Source organism: Marmota flaviventris, chromosome 1 (assembly GCF_047511675.1).
Source record: "Marmota flaviventris isolate mMarFla1 chromosome 1, mMarFla1.hap1, whole genome shotgun sequence".
Taxonomy (NCBI): domain Eukaryota; kingdom Metazoa; phylum Chordata; class Mammalia; order Rodentia; family Sciuridae; genus Marmota; species Marmota flaviventris.
The window spans coordinates 73,021,146-73,044,153 of NC_092498.1; the positions used below are offsets into that span (position 1 = coordinate 73,021,146).

General features: G+C 37.9%; 1 protein-coding gene and 1 pseudogene across 1 annotated transcript in view; both read left to right on the forward strand.

Moving 5' to 3' along the window:
- Znf277 (zinc finger protein 277) overlaps positions 1-23,008 on the forward strand; it is a 129,962-nt gene that overhangs the window by 93,027 nt on the left and 13,927 nt on the right. The window contains exons 5-6 of the mRNA XM_027932711.2: positions 12,556-12,647; positions 22,167-22,277. Of these exons, the coding sequence (XP_027788512.1) occupies positions 12,556-12,647; positions 22,167-22,277 (203 nt within the window). The remainder of the gene's footprint in view (positions 1-12,555; positions 12,648-22,166; positions 22,278-23,008) is intronic.
- On the forward strand, positions 1,254-2,047 carry LOC114090492 (S-methyl-5'-thioadenosine phosphorylase-like; annotated as a pseudogene).

Consider the following 23,008-nt stretch of genomic DNA (forward strand, 5'->3'; position numbering starts at 1 on the left):
GAAGGACAAGGATAAACTCTAATGGGCAAAAGATGAAACAGTTGCTTCAGCCCATTTAGTTTAAGAAATCATAATAAATTATTGTGAATGCTACAGAGAATAATAAACAAATTATAGTATTATTCTAGCTTTACCTACAACATAAGGTTTCAAGGGGAATCAATGTGAGAGAAGGCTTTTTAAAACCTAGGTTAGAATCAAGTACAGAACATTGAGAATGACATATTGAAGACTGAATTCTATTCAGTAGAAAACAGGGATCCATGAATGTGTTACTTAAGGCTTTGTGGAGTACCAGTTCTAGTTGTTTCACTTCCAGATGCAGTGTACTCATTACCTATTTATAGGCTACTTTTTAAAAAATCCATTTACAATCAGAATTTGTCTTCCATCCCTTTGGGCGTGCATCAGATAAACATTTTTAAATGCATGTATGGGGGAAGTATTTCCTTTAAATCTGTCTATCTGGTATCTCATAGCCTCAGTAGATCCAAATCACGGAGTATCCAGAAATAAGAGACAAAGCTTACCTGCCAGATGACAACACCATCTGCAGCCCATTCAGGGAAGATGCTAGAGTTACTCTCTCATGTACCAAACATATTTAACAATTTTAGTCTTTAGAGTTTGATTATCTGGTTTTCTTCATATGTTTTGGGGAGGTCCTATATATAGTTGTGATCCAGGTTAACAGGAAGAACAGAAAATCTAAACAAAGAATAATGAATGGAAATGAGTTGTAGATGAAGGAGCTGGTTGCTTACAGAAATGAACCCACTAGCAGTAATGAAAACTTTCAGTGAATGAAAGTAGATGAGCATAGATGGCCAAAAAAAAAGAGAGAATAGACTCCAACTGGGGAGAACTCAACAGTTTAGAATTATTTGTAGGGGCAAAGAGATCCTGAATGTAAAATATATTTGTAATACAATACAATATGGTAGTAATTATTCCTGGCAAGGACACTATATCATACTGAACAGGTTAAATTACATCTTGAATTGGGGGATGTGGTTGTGGCTCAGAGGTAGAGTGCTCGCCTACCATATGTGAGGCACTGGGTTCGATCCTCAGCACCACATAAAAATAAAATAAAGATACTGTGTCCACCTATAACTAAAAAATAAGTATTTTTTTTTTAAAAAAAGGCATTTAAATTACATCTTGAATTGGAAATTCAGTGAAAACGGGAAGATGAGGCCCAGCATCTAGGCCCTGCACGCTTGCCCATACAGCTTCCTTTATGTGCAGACATGGCCTTGGGCACTGCTACCACAGGCATGAAGATTGAAATAATTAGTGGAACAGGCCTAGATGGTTCAGAAATTTTAGAAAGAAGAACTGAAAAATATGTGGATTTTCCATTTGGCAAGCCATCTGATGCCTTAATTTGAGAGAAGATAAAAATATGAATTGCATCCCCCTTGTAAGACATCAGAGGCAGTATACCATCATGCCTTCAAAAGTCATCTGCCAGGCGAACATCTTGACTCTAAAGGACTTTATGCATGTCAGTGATGACAGCTTGCAACTCCTTGAAGGAGGAGATTCAGCCCAATGATATGGTCATTATCAGTCATCAGTTCATCAACAGGACCACCATGAAGCCTCAGACCTTCTATGATGGAAGTCATTCCTGTGCCAGAAGAGTGTGCCATATTCCAATGGGTGAGCTGTTCTGACACTCTAGTGTCACTCAAAGGGGAGAGTAGTTATAAGTGAAGGACCTTGTTTTAGCTTCTCGGCAGAAAGTTTCATGTTCTGCACCAGGGATGCAGATATTGTCAATATAATCATGGTTCCAGTGGTAGTTCTTGTTGAAGAGGCTGGAATTTGCTACATAGGCATCACCATGGCAACAAATTATGATTGCTGGAAGGAGCACAAGGAAGCAGTTTCAATGAACCAAGTTTTAAAGACCCTGAAAGAAAATAGCAATAAAGCCAAAAGTTTACTCCTTGCTACCATCCTCAAGTAAGGGTCCATGGAATGGTCAGGAACATTCCATAACCTGAAGAATATGGCCCTATTATTACCAACACATTAAAATAGTATGGCTGCCCAGAAGAAAAAAAGCCTTTCTTGTCATTTTTGCATGTTTTGCTTAACTGGTGGTGGGGGCTTGATTTGAGAAAGACATGCAGCTTTCATGTGCCTTGCCTACAAAAGAAGAACATAATGGAAAGAAAAACAAGACACTGCGTGTATTGGAGACTCCACGTAAAAGACTTAGACTCTTTCAGAGCACACAAGAAAAGCAAATAAATAGTAAACATGGGGTAAGGCTTACATTTGGGAGAAAAAAACAAAAAGATAACGCTCTCACCTCACCACCCCCAACTCAGTTTGTAACAATAAAGATTGTAGGATAATATCCACTTTCCTATGTTGCCAAGGAATATAAGAAAGAAATGGGACTCTGGGTATTTATTGTAAATTGGTATAGTCTTTTTGGAGGGCAGTTCTGGTAAAATGCATCAGAAGGCTTAAAAATACTATTGCACTTTGTTGGTACTCCCTAGAATTTCCCCTTAAAAAATTGTGTGAGTGGAGCTGCGGTTGTGGCTCAGTGATAGAGCACTTGCCTAGCATGTGAGAAGCACTGGGTTCAATTCTCAGCACTGCATATAAATAATTTTTTTAAAGTTCCATTGACAACTAAAAACCATTTTTTAAAAAAATTGTGTGAGAGATACATATAAAAAATATGTATGGAGGGATATGTCTAATATTTATTATTAGTTATAATAGCAAGTATTCAGAACAATCTGAATATCCAATAATTAGAAGTAAATTAAGGTTTAGTTATAATTAGATTGTAAATCAATAAGCCACAAATCATATTTTCAGGTAATATTTAATGTCCTAAAAAAAATGGTTGGTATATAATATAAAATGGAAAAAAGTAAGCCTTTTACAATACTAGTTTTGTTTTTAAATGCTATGTAAGTATAATAAGACTAAAAGGAAACACATAATATATTATTACCATATTTTGGAGAGAAATATTAGATAATTTTTATTTTCTTTGAATATTTCTGTATCTTCACATTTTTCTATAACTAGTATAATCAAATAATAAAATTAAAGGAATTTAAAAAAGGAAAACCTGGGAGTTACTTTTGAAGCCATCTCATATAAAACTTAACCTTTTAAATACCAATTTAAAATCTCCATGATCGGAGAGAAGGGGAAGATGGCGGCGAGGGGAGTGCATTGCCCCCGTGTGCCGCGTCACTGTGTGGGAGTATGATGAGTCAGGATGGCTAAAGGCTATCTTGTTAGGAATTTCCAGCAATAGTGGGGTGCTCCGGAACCTGGATGAAGGATTTCCATCGCACGAGGATCGGCTACGGGGACTCAAACGCGAGAGATTTGTCGCATGGAGGGTAACACTGCTTATTCAGCAAATCGCTAGAGTCTGCAGCGCGCACTGGGAAACGAGGAGATAGCGACGCAGGGATACAGCGCTGCAGTTTCTGCCAGCCGTGCAAGCACTGTACTCAGTGCTGAATTCTGAGTTCTAGACGGGGGAAGGAAGCGGTCCATTTCGGTTCTCCACACCGGTCAGACCACAGAGGAGGCCAGCAGCCACCATCTTGGAGAGCTGACATCACCATTCCTGTTTTCGACTGACCGCAGCTCATTCAGCCATAGAACAGGTAATTTCAGGCTGCCATTCGTCTGCGGCTTGCAGACAGATTACTCAGGCTCAGTGCCTGAGTGCTTCTTGGAGCCTGCTCTTATCAGAGCATACACCGAGCACGGAGCGGCCGAGTTCCGGCTCCCGGAGCTGCCCTGGCCCAGGGCGAAGGAGCCCGCGGAAACTGCTGCTTGGAGCCTGCTCTTATCAGAGCATACACCGAGCACGGAGCAGCCGAGTTCCGGCTCCCGGAGCTGCCCTGGCCCAGGGCTAAGGAGCCTGCCATTATCAGAGCATACACCGAGCACGGAGCGGCCGCGTTCCGGCTCCCGGAGCTGCCCTGGCCCAGGGCTAAGGAGCCTGCGGAAACTGCTTCTCAGTCCGGGTCCTGCTGAGGACCGGTCAGGAATCACCCGTTGCTTTGGTTACCCGGCAAAGGGAATGAAATGCTGCCATTCGCATAGGATACCAACATGGCAGAGATCTGATGTCATCAGAAAGCGGCGGAGGAGAGAACTTCATCAATACCAGCGGCGACAGAAACAGTTGGTCTCCTGGTAGGGAGGGTGAGGCACAGACACCCGAGTCTCTCTCGATTTGTCGTTGAGCCAGAGGGGAGGAGCCGGGCCGCGGCCCGCACCCGGAGCAGGCCCAGCGGCTCGCCGGCGTGGTGGTCGCGTGACCCCAATTGGAGAGGGGGTGGAGTGGAGCTGCCACCCGCGCCCGCAAGGTTGGCAGACCCGCGACCCAGTGGTACACGGGCATGGTAGGAGGGGCAAGACAGAGCCGCCGCCCGTGCCTGCAAGGTAAGCAGACCTGCGACAGACTGGCGGGTCAGGCCCAGCGGCCTGCCAGCGTGGTACACACGTCACCCCAACTGGAGTAGGGGCAGAGCAGAGCCTTCGCCCGTGCCCAGATCAGGCCCCGCCGGTGTGGTGGTCACGTGACCCCAATTGGAGTGGGGGCGGAGCGGAACTGCCACCCGTGCCCGCAGGGTGAGCAGACCTGCGACCAACCTGCAGATCAGGCCCAGGGGTCCGCAGGCGTGGTAGGAGGGGCAGGGCAGAGCCGCCGCCCGCGCCTGCAAGGTAGGCAGACCTGCGACAGACCAGCGGATCAGGCCCAGGAGCCTGCTGGCGTGGTACACATGTCGCCCCAATTGGAGTAGGGGCAGAGCAGAGTCGCCGCCCGTGCCAGGAACAGGCCCAGCGACCTGCCGGCGTGGTAGTCACGACACCCCAATTGGAGTAGGGGCAGAGCAGAGCCACCACCCGTGCCCGAAAGGTGGGCAGACCTGCGACCAACCAGCGGGACAGGCCCAGTGGCCTGCCGGTGTGACAGACACGTCACCCCATTTGGAGTAGGGGCAGAGCAGAGCCGCCGCCCGTGCCTGCAAGGTAGGCAGACCTGCGACCGACTGGTGGAACAGACCCAGCGGCCGGCCGGGGTGGTAGGCACGTCACCCCAATTGGAGTAGGAACAGAACAGAGACTTCGCCCGCGCCCGGAACAGGCCCAGTGGTCTGCGGGTGTGGTAGACAAGTCACACCAATTGGAGGGGGGGCAGAGCAGAGCCGCCGCCCGCGCCTGCAGGGTAGGCAGACCTGCAACCAACCGGCGGATCAGGCCCGGTGACCTGCCAGCGTGGTACACTCGTCACCCCAATTGGAGTAGGGGCAGAACAGAGCCTCCACCCGCGCCCGGAACAGGCCCAGTGACCTGCCGGCGTGGTAGTCACGACACTCCAATTGGAGTAAGGAGAGAGCAGAGCCGCCGCCCGCGCCTCCAAGGTAGGCAGACCGCTGCCCGACCATGCAAGGGAGACTTTTCAACTATACAAGAGCAATATAAATATATAGGGGTTAAAAAACATTTCAAAAACACAACAGTTTCACCAAGCATAAAGAAACACAAGCAGTATGAAAAGACAAGGAAAGAAAGGACCACAAGCAATGCAGGTCAACTCAACTTAAGAAGAGGTAACAGCTGCAGCAGATGGAATGTCAGATAAAGAATTCAGGATATACATGCTTCAGATGATCTGGAGTATCAAGGAAGACATTAGACAGCAAAATCAGACAAAGAAAGATCACTTCGACAATGAATTACACAAACAAATCCAGGAAGCAAAGGATCAACTATACAGGGAGATAGAGGTTATAAAAAACAAACACACAGAAATCCTAGAAATGCAGGAAGCAATAAACCAACTTAAAAACTCAATGGAGAATACTACCAGCAGAGTAGAACACTTAGAAGATAGAACATCAGACAATGAAGACAAAGTATTTCAACTTGAAAAGAACATAGACAGCTCAGCAAGACTGTTAAGAAACCATGAGCAGAACATCCAAGAAATATGGGATAACATTAAGAGACCAAACTTAAGAGTCATTGGGATACAGGAAGGTACAGAACTCCAAACCAAAGGAATGAGCAATCTATTCAAGGGAATAATACGAGAAAACTTCCCAGACTTGAAGAATGAGACAGAATCCCAAATCCTAGAAGCCTACAGGACGCCGAATGTGCAAAATCATAAGAGATCCACACCTAGACACATTATAATGAAGATGCCCAACATACAGAATAAGGAGAGAATTTTAAAAGCTACAAGAGAAAGGAAGCAGATTACATTTAGGGGTAAGCCAATCAGGATAACAGCTGATCTTTCAACACAGACTCTGAAAGCTAGAAGATCCTGGAATAACATATTTCAAACACTGAAAGAAAATGGGTTCCAACCAAGAATTGTGTATCCAGCGAAATTAAGCTTCAGGATGGAGGATGAAATTAAAACCTTCCACGATAAACAAAAGTTAAAAGAATTTGCAGCTAGAAAACCATCTCTTCAAAACATGCTCGGCAAAACATTACAGGAAGAAGAAATGGAAAATAACAATGAAAACCAACAGTGGGAGGTAGGACAGTAAAGCAGGGGGAAAATAATCAAAGAGGAAAACAAACCATGTTTAGTAACAGAAATAAACAAATATGGCTGGAAGAACAACCCATATCTCAATAATAACCCTAAATGTTAATGGCTTAAACTCACCAATTAAGAGACACAGGCTAGTAGAATGGATCACAAAACAAGACCCAACAATATGCTGCCTAGAGGAGACGCATTTGATAGGAAAAGACATACATAGGCTGAAGGTGAAAGGTTGGGAAAAATCATATCACTCATATGGACTTCGGAAACAAGCAGGAGTGTCCATACTCATATCAAATAAAATAGATTTCAAGCCAAAGTTAATCAAAAGGGATAAAGAGGGACACTACATACTGCTTAAGGGAACCATACACCAACAAGACATAACAATCATAAATATATATGCCCCAAACAATGGAGCAGCTATGTTCATCAAACAAACTCTTCTCAAGTTCAAGAGTCTAATAGACCACCATACAATAATCATGGGAGACTTCAACACACCTCTCTCGCCACTGGACAGATCTTCCAAACAAAAGTTGAATAAGGAAACTATAGAACTCAATAACACAATTAATAACCTAGACTTAATTGACATATATAGAATATACCACCCAACATCAAGCAGTTACACTTTTTTCTCAGCAGCACACGGATCCTTCTCAAAAATAGATCATATATTATGTCACAGGGCAACTCTTAGACAATATAAAGGAGTAGAAATAATACCATGCATCTTATCTGATCATAATGGAATGAAACTGAAAATCGACGATAAAAGAAGGAAGGAAAAAGCATACATCACTTGGAGAATGAACAATAGGTTATTGAATGATCAATGGGTTATAGAAGACATCAAGGAGGAAATTAAAAAATTCTTAGAGATAAATGAAAACACAGACACAACATATCGGAATCTATGGGACACATTGAAAGCAGTTCTAAGAGGAAAATTCATTGCCTGGAGTTCATTCCTTAAAAAAGAAAAAACCAACAAATAAATGATCTCATACTTCATCTCAAAATCCTAGAAAAAGAAGAGCAAAACAACAGCAAAAGAAGTAGAAGGCAAGAAATAATGAAAATCAGAGCTGAAATTAATGAAATCGAAACAAAAGAAACAATTGAAAAAATTGACAAAACTAAAAGTTGGTTCTTTGAAAAAATAAACAAAATCGACAGACCCTTAGCCATGCTAGTGAAGAGAAGAAGAGAGAGAACTCAAATTACTAGCATACGGGATGAAAAAGGCAATATCACAACAGACACTTCAGAAATACAGAAGATAATCAAAAATTATTTTGAATCCTTATACTCCAATAAATTAGAAGATAGTGAAGGCATCAATAAATTTCTTAAGTCATATGATCTGCCAGATTGAGTCAGGAGGATATAGACAACCTAAACAGACCAATATCAATTGAGGAAATAGAAGAAACCATCAAAAGACTACCAACTAAGAAAAGCCCAGGACCGGATGGGTATACAGCAGAGTTTTACAAAACCTTTAAAGAGGAACTAATACCAATACTTTTCAAGCTACTTCAGGAAATAGAAAAAGAGGGAGAAGTTCCAAATTCATTCTATGAGGCCAACATCACCATGATACCTAAACCAGACAAAGACACTTCAAAGAAAGAAAACTACAGACCAATATCTCTAATGAACCTAGATGCAAAAATCCTCAATAAAATTCTGGCGAATCGGATACAAAAACATATCAAAAAAATTGTGCACCATGATCAAGTAGGATTCATCCCTGGGATGCAAGGCTGGTTCAATATACGGAAATCAATAAATGTTATTCACCACATCAATAGACTTAAAAATAAGAACCATATGATCATCTCGATAGATGCGGAAAAAGCATTCGACAAAGTACAGCATCCCTTTATGTTCAAAACTCTAGAAAAACTAGGGATAACAGGAACATACCTCAATATTGTAAAAGCAATTTATGCTAAGCCTCAGGCTAGCATCATTCTGAATGGAGAAAAATTGAAGGCATTCCCTCTAAAACCTGGAACAAGACAGGGATGCCCTCTCTCTCCACTTCTGTTCAACATAGTTCTCGAAACACTGGCCAGAGCAATTAGACAGAGGAAAGAAATTAAAGGCATAAAAATAGGAAAAGAAGAACTTAAATTATCACTACTTGCAGTGACATGATTCTATACCTAGCAGACCCAAAAGGGTCTACAAAGAAACTATTAGAGCTAATAAATGAATTCAGCAAAGTGGCAGGATATAAAATCAACATGCATAAATCAAAGGCATTCCTGTATATCAGCGACAAATCCTCTGAAATGGAAATGAGGACAACCACCCCATTCACAATATCTTCAAAAAAAAAAAAAATACTTGGGAATCAACCTAACAAAAGAGGTGAAAGACTTATACAATGAAAACTACAGAACCCTAAAGAGAGAAATAGAAGAAGATCTTAGAAGATGGAAAAATATACCCTGTTCATGGATAGGCAGAACTAACATCATCAAAATGGCGATATTACCAAAAGTTCTCTATAGGTTTAATGCAATGCCAATCAAAATCCCAATGGCATTTCTTGTAGAAATAGAGAAAGCAATCATGAAATTCATATGGAAAAATAAAAGACCCAGAATAGCAAAAACAATGCTAAGCAGGAAGTGTGAATCAGGCGGTATAGCGATACCAGACTTCAAACTATACTACAGAGCAATAGTAACAAAAACAGCATGGTACTGGTACCAAAACAGGCGGGTGGACCAATGGTACAGAATAGAGGACACAGAAACCAATCCACAAAACTACAACTATCTTATATTTGATAAAGGGTCTAAAAGCATGCAATGGAGGAAGGATAGCATCTTCAACAAATGGTGCTGGGAAAACTGGAAATCCATATGCAACAAAATGAAACTGAATCCCTTTCTCTCACCATGCACAAAAGTGAATTCAAAATGGATCAAGGAGCTTGATATCAAATCAGAGACACGCCGTCTGATAGAAGAAAAAGTTGGATACGATCTACATACTGTGGGGTCGGGCTCCAAATTCCTCAATAGGACACCCATAGCACAAAAGTTAATAACTAGAATCAACAAATGGGACTTACTCAAACTAAAAAGTTTTTTCTCAGCAAAAGAAACAATAAGAGAGGTAAATAGGGAGCCTACACCCTGGGAACAAATCTTTACTCCTCACACTTCAGATATTGCCCTAATATCCAGAGTATACAAAGAACTCCAAAAATTAGACAATAAGAAAACAAACAACCCAATCAACAAATGGGCCAAGGACCTGAACAGACACTTCTCAGAGGAGGACATACAGTCAATCAACAAGTACATGAAAAAATGCTCACCATCTCTAGCTGTCAGAGAAATGCAAATCAAAACCACCCTAAGATACCATCTCACTCCAGTAAGATTGGCAGCCATTATGAAGTCAAACAACAACAAGTGCTGGCGAGGATGTGGGGAAAAGGGTACACTTGTACATTGCTGGTGGGACTGCAAATTGATGCAGCCAATTTGGAAAGCAGTATGGAGATTTCTTGGAAAGCTGGGAATGGAGCCACCATTTGACCCAGCTATTCCCCTTCTCGGTCTATTCCCTAAAGACCTAAAAAGAGCATGCTACAGGGACACTGCTACATCGATGTTCATAGCAGCACAATTCACAATAGCAAGACTGTGGAACCAACCTAGATGCCCTTCAATAGACGAATGGATAAAGAAAATGTGGCATTTATACACAATGGAGTATTACTCTGCATTAAGAGATGATAAAATCATAGAATTTGCAGGGAAATGGATGGCATTAGAGCAGATTATGCTAAGTGAAGCTAGCCAATCCCTAAAAAACAAATGCCAAATGTCTTCTTTGATATAAGGAGAGTAACTAAGAACAGAGTAGGGATGAAGAGCAGGAGAAGAAGATTAACATTAAACAGGGATGAGAGGTGGGAGGTAAAGGGAGAGAGAAGGGGAAATTGCATGGAAATGGAAGGAGACCCTCAGGGTTATACAAAAGTACATACAAGAGGAAGTGAGGGGAAAGGGAAAAATAATACAAGGGGGAGAAATGAATGACAGTAGAGGGGGTAGAGAGAGAAGAGGGGAGGGGAGGGGATGGGAGGGGGGATAGTAGAGCATAGGAAAGGCAGCAGAACACAACAGACACTAGTATGGCAATATGTAAATCAATGGATGTGTAACTGATGTGATTCTGCAATCTGTATATGGGGTAAAAATGGGAGTTCATAACCCACTTGAATCAAAGTGTGAAATATGATATATCAAGAAATTTGTAATGTTTTGAACAACCAACAATAAAAAATTTAAAAAAAAAAAATAAATAAATAAAATCTCCATGATCTAAAAAGTTCACTTATGTAAAATAACTCTTTTTTAATTAGAAATAAGGCATAATTGTACTTGCATATATTATGAATCCTGTCATTTTAGTGTGTTCTAAAGACTCAAATTCTAAGCACCTCATCCGTCTCTGCCTCATTTCAATGAAATTTTAGTGTGGATATGCTGTAGGAAAATTTTAGTGCTGCCCTTCCTCTCCAGATCTCTATTTCCTAGACTCTGAACTTGTTTACTAAATAGATCATTGTTTTAAGCTCTGTATATGGATATACTACAGTAGGTACCTTCTAAGAAAAAAGCTACTGTTTCATGAAAGTAGCAACAACTTTAGCACCAAGTAGTTATGTAGCTTTAAACATGCCACCATAATATCTCTTTACAGAGTTAGTAGACAGTTTCATGAGGTCCCTTTGAGCTCACATATTCTGAAAAGCCAGTCCTGAGCAACAGCTCAGAAAGGAAATCTTACTGGAGTAGAGAAGTTAGATGTGGTTAGGAGAAATAGAATATATTAATATGAGAAAAGGCCTTTGTCTTCCTTCAGAAGACAAAAGAGGCAATAACTACCAGAGATGACACCAAGAATTTAAGTGGTCTCAATAACAATAATATCCTACATTTAATTCACAATTTGATTTTTATTTTTCCTTATGATGCTGGGAGTCAAACCCGGGGCCTCAAGCATGCTAGGCAAGTTCTCTATTGCTGAGCCACATCCCCACCACATAGTTTGAACTCTTTACATAAATTAGCTGATTTATTTCTATAATCAGTGCTGCAAGATGATATTTTATTTTTTAAATGAGGTAACTGGGGATTAAAAAGGTAAATATTGATTATAGGTGAGAGCCAAATTTCAATTCTAAATCTCCTCTGTGTTTCAGTGGTTCTTAACTGTTGCACTGAGTCAGAAATAGGAATCAAGTTTTTGATGAACAGATTAAATTTGTAAGAGTGAAAAGGCCAAGGGAAATAAAATGACCTCTGGGAAAGAGAAGTATAGAACCATCCTGATTAAAGTCAGACACAACCAGAGCATATTTTTAATTATTTGAGTTGGAATGTACAAGATTAATGTGCATGAAAACAACATTTTAAAAAGTATTTCTAGCTGGATAAAATATAGGTATGAAAAAAAGGGATTATAATCAGACAATTCTATAAGAGATTTATTTCTAGTACTCCCATAACTGAATAAAAATTGGACTCAGGGTGATGGCAATGGAAATGGTGGAGAAAAATAACATGAAACAGTTCAAGTGAAAATTGAGCAGAACTTAATTACAAACTAAGATTTAGAGAAAGAAGTGAGTTAAAAAACCCACCACATTTTTGTTTTAGGAAGGTGAGGATAGGAGACAGAAGGTTAAGAGCAGGGTGGAAAAACCTTGCTGACTTTGAGTTTCTTGCATAGCTGTTTAACTGGAGTGTTCTATAGATTTTTAATGGTACAGACTTGGAGTATTGATGCAAAGACAATAGTGGAAAAATTTGAAAAACTAGCAATTTCTGTGTACTCCCTTTGTGCTTTCATTCCCCTTTTCCTCCCATTCTAACTATGATATTTGCCAACTTTGTATTTATTAAAGATAATATAAATCTGTTTCTACTTTACAGAAAGAAATTCTGGAACAACAGCAGCAAGAACGAAATGATATCAATTTCCATGGCATTTGTATGTTTTGCAATGAGGAATTCGTAGGAAACAGGTTTGTCATTATGCAACTTTAAATATTATCATTATTAATCTGAAAACTTGTTAAAACATTTGTAATTGTAGGTTGTATTAATTAAGTTTTATGGGTTGGCCCAGGACCCCTTCATAAATGAATAGTACTTTTTTTCTTTAATATGCCTGACATCAAACATGGACTGTGGTTGCTCTAAGCTGACCAGGGGAATAAAATACCAAAAAATAGATATTTAATCCTGTAGGGCTTTTAAAATTGGCTGACAGGTAAGACCATATGCAACAAACTACAGATGTACCTCTCTATACTAACTTGTTAATGCTAAATCTTTGGCAGTTTTTAGTTTCGGTTGTTTTTTATTTTTTTATTTTTGTTTTTTGCCATGCTGTGTATCAAACCCAGGGCCTTACACATGCTAGGAAGGCACTCTACCAATGTGCTAAATACCCAATCCCTGGCTTTTCACTTTTGAATATTAAAAATGATGAAAATCAAAAAGTTGTAATGTTATTAATTAAGTCACCAAGCCTTATTGATCCAAAATCAACTGGTGCACTACAATTCATTTCTGAAAACTAATCATTGATAGTTTGCATAGATTCTACAGGTTTTCAGCTACAAACCTCAACATGATCGCCCCCATTTTAGATGCCAATCATAAGTTAAGGGGTTCCCAGGGTACTTGAATTTTTGACCAAATAAAAAGTCAGAGGTTCCGACTGAAGTTTTTCATTTGTTTGATATTTCTCTAGAATGACTCATAGAACTCAGGAAAGCATTGTGCTTATAATTATAGGTTGATTATGAAAGAATATAGATTAGAACAGCCAAGTCAAGAGCTGGATAAGGCGAGATCTGAGGGGGTCCTAAATGCAGAGTTTTGTGCCCTTTCCTCAAGGAATAAGGACCTGTCATCCTCCTGACACACCACTGAATTCACTAACCAGCAATCTCCACTGAGCTTTGATGTTGAATTTTTATTGGAACTTCATTATGTTACTGTGACTGGTTAGATCATTGAACTCAATCTGCAGCCTCTCTCCCCTCTCTGGAGATCAGGATGGTTCAATATCCCAACTCTTAATCATATTTACTATACTTTTTATCATTATTTTAGCATGTACTCCTTCTATTTATTAAAATTTATTATAAAACAGTGTGCTGTACTATGCCAGCAGCAGCCTCATGTTCTTGTTCACCGTGTGTCTTGATTGCATCAGGAGGCCACATTGAGTGCTTGACCTATAGCATCTGGCTTTGTATAAGTACATTATGTGATTTTTTCACAGTGATGAAATTGCTAATAACCCATTTTTCAGAATTTATCACTGTTATTATATTAGCTATACTGCAGTCCTGCATTTGTATTTTCCCATTATAGGGACATAAAAAGAATCCAAACACAAAGAGTTAAATAATGGACAAGGAAGAGGAATGAGTACTTTCTTATTCTAGATCTATTCTTTTCTTTTGTTTGTTTGTTATTTTTAGTTACACATGATAGTAGAATCTATTTTAACATATTTATATAAGCATGTGGAATATACCTAATTCTAATTAGATATAATCCATATATCTATTATAGTAGATATATCTAATATCTAATTAGATTTAATAATTCTAATTAGGATCCCAATCTTGTAGATGTACCTGATGTTGAGATTCACTGTGGTGTATTCATATATGTACCTAGGAAAGTTATATCAGATTCATTCCACTGTCTTTTCTATTTCTATCCCCGCTCCCTTCCCTTCATTGCCCTTTATCTAATCCACTGAACTTCTAATCCCTTTGCCTCCCTTATAGCATCCACATATCAGAGAGAACATTCGACCTTTGGTTTTGGGGGAATGGCTCATTTCACTTGGCTTCATAGTCTCCAAATCCATCCACTAACCAGTGAATGTCATAAAGTCATTCTTCTTTATGACTGAGTAATATTCCATTGTATACATACCACAATTTCTTTATCCATTCCTCTGTTGGTGAATATCTAAGTTGGGTCCATAGCTTAGTTATTGTGAATTGCACTGATATAAACATTGACGTGGCTGTATCGCTGCAGTATGCTGATTTAACTCCTGTGGCTATATACCGAGGAGCAGGATAAGTAGATCAAATGGTGGTTACATTCCTAGATTTTTGAGAAATCACTCTGCTTTCCAGAGTGATTGCACTAATTTGTAGTTCCACCAACAATGTATGAGTGTATCTTTTTTCCCACATCCTCACCAATATTTATTGTTACTTGTGTTCTTGATAATTGTCATTCTGGTTGGAGTGAAGTGAAATCTCAGTGTAGTTTTGATTTGCATTTCTCTAATTGCTAGAAATGTTGAACATTTTTTCATATATTGTTTTTATTATATTTCTTCTTTTGAGAAGTGTCTGTTTAGTTCCTATGCCCATTTATTGATTGGATTATTTGTTTTTCTGGTGTTCATCTTTTTGAGTTCTTTGTATATCCTGGAAATTAACTCCTTATCTGAGGTGTGGATGGCAAAATTTTTCTCCCATTCTGTAGGCTCTCTTATTCATGTTCTTGACTGTTTCCTTTGCTGTGAATACCACTTATTGGTATTCACAACAAGAATAGTTTAATACCATACCATTTATTGATTTTTTATTTTATTTCTTGGGCTTTAGGAGCTTTGTTGAGGAAGTCGGCTCCTAAGCTGACATGTTGAAGTGTTGGGCCTGCATTTTCTGCTAGTAGGTGTAGGGTTTCTGGTATAATACCTAAGTCTTTGCTAGATCTATTCTTTATCCTCCCCAGTACACCTTTGACCATGGAATGTACTAGCTATTTCTTTTAACCTATTTGTCTGAGTCTAAAGTGTATCTCTTATAGACAGCATATAGTTGGGTCATTTTTTAAAATCCATTGTGCCTTTTGATTGCAGTGTTTCTTTTGTGTCTAATATAATTAATTACTAATAACATGGAATTTACTTCTAATATTTTGCTATTTGTTTTCTATTTTTTAGATTGTTTTATTCCTTTCCTCCTCCATTACTGCTTCATTTGTATTGAATAGGCATTTTCCAGAATATGGTTTTTTAATTTCCTGTTGGTTTTTTATCATATTTTTGAGCTGTTTTCTTACTGAATTCTCTGGGGATTATGATTAGAATTTTAATTTTATATAAATCTAGTTCGAATCAATACCTATAACATAATTTCAGTGGTATAAAATAATTTACTCCAACATAGTTTTTTTCCCTCCCCCACCCTTTGTTCCATTGTGACCATACAAAAGACATTTTACTGATTTATGCAATTGTCTATTAGACAAAAGAAGAGTTGTCACCAAACATACATGTATATTGCCTTTTATATTTACCTTTGTAATTAGCTTTGCCAGTGTTCTTTTTTTCTTCATTTAGATATGAGTTATCGTCAAGTGCCTAAAGGACTCCCTTTAGTTTCTTATTGGGAAGAAATGCTAGTAGGAAATTTTTTCAGTTTCTGTTTATTTGGGAGTACCTTGATTTCTCCTCCTTTCTTTTCTTTTATTATTATTATTATTATTATTATTATTATTTTATTTTATTTTATTTTATTTTAGTTGTAGATGGACACAATACCTTTATTTTATTTATTTATCCTTATGTGATGCTAAGGATCAAACCCAGTGCCCTCAAACTTGCCAGGCAAGCTCTCTACCACTGAGCCACACCCTAGCCCCATTCTTCTTCATTTTTTGAAAAGCAGTTTTTCTTGACATCAAGTTTTTGGTTTGTAGTCTTTTTTTTCCCCCAGCACTTTGTCATCCCCCTGCCTTCTCATATCCATAATTTCTGATGAGAATTCAAATGTTAGTCTTATTAAGGATCCCTCATATATCATGAGTTAATTTTTTTCTTTCCACTTTCAAGACTCACTCTTTGTCTTTACCCTTTGACAGTTTATATCTTGATTTGCATTTCGTTGGTATCTTCTGTTTGACGTTTGTTGGCTTCTTGTGTTTTTTCATTGGATATGGGAAGTTTTCAGACAATAATTTTTCAGATCTCCTTTCTACCACTTCTCCTCTACCCGCATCTTTCAGAAATCCTATTATACATATGTTGGTAGAGAATGGCTCTAAGACTCTATTTATTTTTATTCAATCATTTTTCTCCTGTACCTGCACTGGAAAATCTCAATTGATCAGTCTTCAAGCTCAGTGAAATTATTTTTTTAATTTATTTTTTAGTTTTAGGCAGACACAATATCTTTATTTTATTTTTATGTGGTGCTGAGATCGAACCCAGTGCCTCACATCTGCTTGGCAAGCACTCTACCACTGAGCCACATCCCCAGCCCAAACTCAGTGATTCTTACTTCTGCCAGCTCAAAGTTTCTTTTGAGTACCTTAGTAAAATTTTCAGTTCAGTCATTATACTTTTCAACTTCAAAATTCCTAATCTTTTTTATAATTCCTACTTTTTTGTGGTTGTTAAATGTTCTTTGTTTGGTAAGGTATCATTCTCAGACTTACCTTTGATTCTTTAGACATGGTTTCCTTTAGTTTTTTTGAACATATTCATCTTAGCTGACTTAAAGCCTTTGTGAGATTCTGGACTTCCTCTGGAGTAATTTTTTTTGTTTGTATTTTCTTTTTTTGTAGTTGGAGATGGACAGAATACCTTCACTTTATTTATTTATTCTTATGGGATGCTGAGGAGTAATTTCTGTTAATTTTCCCATGTGTATGAATTAGGGTTTTTTGTTTGGTTTGTTTGCGTATGATTTTTTTTGAAAACTCAACATCTAAATAACATAATGTGAAAAAAAATAAGAAAATAATAAATAATATAATGTGACAACTCAATCAGATTCCTCCCCTGCTTCACCAGGGTTTTTATTGCTATTTGTATGTTTAGTAACTTTCATAGACTAATTCTTTAAACTGTGTACTCTTGATCATGTGTGGAATATGAAGTCTTTACCCAGTTAGCTTAGTGTTCACTAATGATCAGTTCTTTGTCTAGGGTTCTGTATATAGATTGAAAAATACCTTCAACCCTACATCAGTTTACAGCTCTGCCATAGCCTACACTTCATGATTGAGTAGAGGCTCAGAATTAGCTACAAGTAAGAGATTAGGTCTTCTCATTTTTTTCCTGAGCTTGCACATGGATGTGGCCTTCTAGATCCCCAGGAATATGCCAGAACTTTTCAGATTTTTCTATAGGCATCTCATTCCCCAGTTCTTTATAGGTGTTTTGGCTAGGCTATTATTTGCCCCAATCAATATTTTCCTCAGGCAGCTGTAATGTTAAAAAAGTTGTCACTGATTTTTTTTGTTTGTTTTTTGGGTTTTTTTTGGCAAATAGCCTGAGTAGACTTAGGTCATATAAAGAAAAACCCTGTGAATGGGACTTTTCTCAGTACCTGACAGACAAATAGTAATGATTCTTTAGAAATGTCCCACTCCTCCTTTGGCCTCCAGTGCCTGTGAGGCTGCTGGGTTTCAAAGCTGTGATGTAGCTTAAGATAAGAATGAAATAGAGCACCACAAAGCTCATCATTCTTACTATTTTTAAAAAATGATATATATTATTAGTTGTTGATGGACCTTTATTTTATTCATATATTAAATACAATGATGAGAATCAAACCCAGTGCCTCCCACATGCTAGGCAAGCACTCTACCACTGAGTCACAACCCCAACCCATTGCCATTTTCTTCAATAACTGCTCATTAGATTTTTGTAAGCCTCTGGTGAATTTCCAGAGTTCTAAAAACAAAGTTGATTTTTGACAATTTTTGCCCATGTCCTAATTGCTTTTATGGAGGAACAGATTTTCAGACATCCTTATGAAAGTTCTTCTCAAAGCTATTCCTTTAACTTAATCCAATTTGCCCAAAATACCGTTTTAAGTTTAAAGAAGAGAACTGGGGTTGTGGCTCAGCAGTAGAGCACTTGCCTAGCACGTGTGAGGCCCTGGGTTCCATCCTCAGCACCAAATAAAAATAAATAAATAAAAGTATTGTGTCCAACTACAATTAAAAAATAAATAAATACCTTTTTAAAAAGTTTAGAGAAGACTGATAACAGCTAATATTAATCTAGTAGGGGGAAAAATGAGATTGGAGAGAATTGTGTAGGGAAATTTTTATTTCTAAAGTGTAGAAGGAAGAAGTCTAGTTCATGAAGTAATACTGTAAGTAAAATTTCAATTCAACCCAAAATGTATTAATTACATATTAATAATTGTATTAGTTAATTAATTTCAATTCAACCCAAAATGTATTAATTACATATTAATAATTGTATTAGTTAATTAATTTCAATTCAACCCAAAATGTATTAATTACATATTAATAATTATTAAATGCCTTTAAGAACTAATATGAATGTGAAAAAAGATGTAAATGTGAAAAAAATTATGAAAACTAAGTTTCTGTGAAACTTGTAATTTGAAGACAAATTGTATGATTAATGATAAAGTTAAGTTTATAAAGAAGGTAAAGAGTTCAAATACTATTTTAAATTGTCATGTAGTTAATTTTTCAGAAATTAAACCTTAGTTAGCTGGAAATTAATTTAAATTTAAAAAATGAAGTCAACAATTTAGGAGATCATCTTGACTGATCATAAATTAAAGAATTTCAAAATCTAAGATGAAGCAGATCAAGTAAGGTGCCATCTTTGCTCCAAAGCCCCAAAGATTTTCCTGCCTTCACCAACCAGCTGCTAAGGTTAGTAGAGTGAATGCAGATGGTAGTGACTTCTTCCCACCTTCTCAACTCACAGGAATAGGGTGAATTAACCCAGAATTGACTTAGCTAGCATACCACTTAGATGGTTACATTAGTCAGGGTTCTCTGAGACATAGAATTATATAAGAGGATATTATTATAGGAACTGGCTCACACAATTAGGAGTTACTAGAGAGGACAATACCTTCTTGAGCCTGCTACCATTCTAACTATACCTGGCCGCCCTTTACTGCCTGGACATCAGTCTTAGAACCCAAAGGAAGTTATGGCTAAGTTTGGGCCACTGCTCCCTAAAGCCAGAAGATACCAAAGAATATCAGATTACAGCCTGGGGCCAAGCACAGACTGGTAACTCCACCAAAACTCTTCTTTGGGCAGGCCTCCCTCTGTTTTGTCCTTTCACAGAACTTACCTCAATCCAGAAAGCAACAGGGATGGTAGCAGTTGAGCACATGGGCAGGAGAAACCTCCCAACAAACCTGCTTGCTTTGAGACAACTGCCTATTTATCCTCTTCCCTGCCTTTTAAGATCTGATTGCCTGGTTAGCAGGTTCAAAAACAAAAAATCTTTGGAGCCAAGTTAGGCTCCCATGGGCACATTCACTGTGGGGAAGTAGCAGAGCCTAGAATCATGGAGAACATCTCTGTACCTCTGGGAGGATCTGCCTTTAGCTAGGCTGGCCAAGAAGAACCCTTGTAGGCACAAAAGACTCTCTGAACTACCCCAACAAGTACTTTTAGTCATAGTTGTCAGCAATAGTTAAGCAGTTACACATTGAGCATGTTAACCACAGATTAATAAACATATCTCCACATAGTAAAAAGAAAAGGCCAACAGGCATTTTTGGAAATGTTTGCTTTATTTTACTTCCTCAAGGGAAAAAAGAAACTAAGCAATTTGGGCTGGGTGCAGTTGGTACACATGTAATTTTAGCAACTCAGGAGGCTGAGGCAAGGGGATTACAAATTCAAGGCCAGTGTCAGCAATTTACTGAGACCCTAAGCAACTTAATGAGAACCTGCCTCAAAATAAAAAATAAGGGCTAGGGATATAATTTAAATGCCCCTGAGTTCAATCCTTGTCCCCGCCCCCCCAAAAATTGGTGGGGGCAAGGAAAATATCTAAATAAGCTACATAAAATAAAATGTAATATGCCAATATGCATATAATATTTATGTGGGTTGTATACTGATAAGTTCCACAAAACTTTCACCTTTATTTTATGAAGTAAAGTTGTAATAACGTCCTTGAGGGATGTATTCTACACATTTGCTTATTTGCTATTGTAGAAGTTACATAAATTAAAATTTCACATATATACACCGTGGAAAACTATTCAGCCATATAAAACTATGAAATCCTTCATTTTTGTGAACATGGATAGAACTTGAGGATATGTCACAGAAAGACAAGTACCACATGATTTCATTGTTAGGTGGAATATAAACAAAGTTGATCTCATAGAAGTTGAGAATAGAATGGTGATTACCAGAATCTGGGGAGAACATGGGGTAAGGAAGGATGGGGAGAGGTTGATCAGTGGGCATAAAGTTATAGATAAAACAGGAGTAAGAAGTTGCTCTGTGCTATTGCACAATAGAGTGACTAGATAAAATGATAATGCACTTTGTATTTCAGAAAGCTAGAAGATAAAGAGTGTGAATATTTTCACCATAAATAAATGATAAATGTTCAAGGAGACAGAAATGTTTAACCTGATTTAAACATTACATTAATGTATTTATCAAAATTTCATATGGTAGCCCATAAATATGTACATTTATGTTTTTATATGTCAGTTAAAATTAAATTTAGAAAAAAAATAAAATTTTCCTTTTCTGCATAGACTAATCAATAGGCTGGTCATTGTGTTTCCAGTTCATCATAACCCTTGAAAGTAATTAGACCTGTTAACTGTGGGTTCAAATTAGATAAATGTCTATGATCACAGGTTATCTTACTGTTAGGCAGTTGTTTCATCTCTCCCTCATTGTATTAGTTAGAGTTCTCCAGACAGAAAGAACCAATAGGATATTTGTGGGGATGGTAAAACAAGAGATTTATTAGAGAAATTGATGTATGCAATCATAGAGGCTGAGAAGTCCCATGACAGGGTGTCTTAAGAGTTGGAGACCCTCAGGTGCCAGGATCATGGCGCAGTCTGAAGGGCTAAGAACCAGGAAAACTGATGGTGTAATTCTCAGTCTGAGACTGAAGGCTCAACCCTGGGGCCACCAGAGTAAAGTCTTGGAGTCCCAAAGCCAGAGAGCCTGGAATTCTGGTATCCAAGGTTGGGAGGAAGATAGTTCCCTAGCCTCAGAAGAGAGACCAAATCACCTTTTCTCTGTTTTTTCTTTTATCCACACTAACCAGATGGTGCCCACCTAAATTGAAGGCACATCTTCCCCAACTTAGTCCACTTAGATTCATGCCAGTTTCCTCTGGACACCCTCACAGACGTGTCCAAAAATACTTCACCAGTTCTCTAGTATCTCTTAATCTAGTAAAGTTGATATCTAAAATTAACCATCATACTCGCTATCAATTGCAAAAGTAGAGGAAGCACAATTTATTTAATAGGTTAAAGGACAGAAACCTGTTATTGCTGTGAGGATAACCCTTCCAGTGTCAGTTAATTTTAGCCTTCCAGTACTGATGTGATTATGTTTGTATTTACGTACCTTATAACATATTACTCTTCAATAGCTGAAATGTTTATGCCAGTGTTTAGTGCTTGTTTAGTCCTCTTAATTATTGTTACATGATTGCTATTTCTAGCCTAATTGTTCCTAGATGATTTGTAAATAATACAAATTCTTCATAGATCTGTTCTTTTGAACCACATGGCCAGAGAGCATGCTTTCAATATTGGATTGCCAGACAACATTGTAAACTGCAGTGAATTTCTTTGTATGTTACAGAAGAAGCTTGACAAGTAAGTACTATTTTATGAAACATGGCCTAGACATATTTTAATAATGGACTCTGTGAATTTTTTAAATTAATTTGATAAAAGTAATTGAAGAAATGGAAATCTCCTGTGCTGGAAGAATTTGCATTTTGTACAACCATCCTATCTTATGTAGAATATACTGACTTTAGTGTTTTTAAATTTTTTCAATTAAAATATGTCACTTATGCCAAACAGTGTACATACCATATAAGATATATCATGTAGAGTATGAAGAATGTACTCATCATGTAGTCTAAGAAATAGAACATTATTTATTCCTTTGTTTCCCTGTTTGCCTTTCCCTCTTTTTATCTCCCCAGAAGTCACTATTCTCAATTTGAAATTTTAATTCCTTTACTTTTCATTGTAACTTTTTTACATATTTAATAAAGAAATATATTTTCAAGGTATTAGTTAATTCAGTTTTATGTGTCATATAGCCAAGTATATGTATTCTTTCACCGTTTATTTTTTATTCAAATTTATATATAATACTTCATTGTCCCAAGGTTATATTCTAGCAACCTTGAATATTTAAAGCTTAACCTATTAAAATAATGCAAGAAATTTTCTGAATCATCAAAATGGCTTTCAAAAACGTTTCTACTTTTTTCTAGGAAAGGGCCCAAAGATTTTTTTTTCCCCCCAGGACCTAGTTTTTGAAGAAAATATAATGCTCACTTGCCTGGAATCTCAACCCACTACATTAAGAG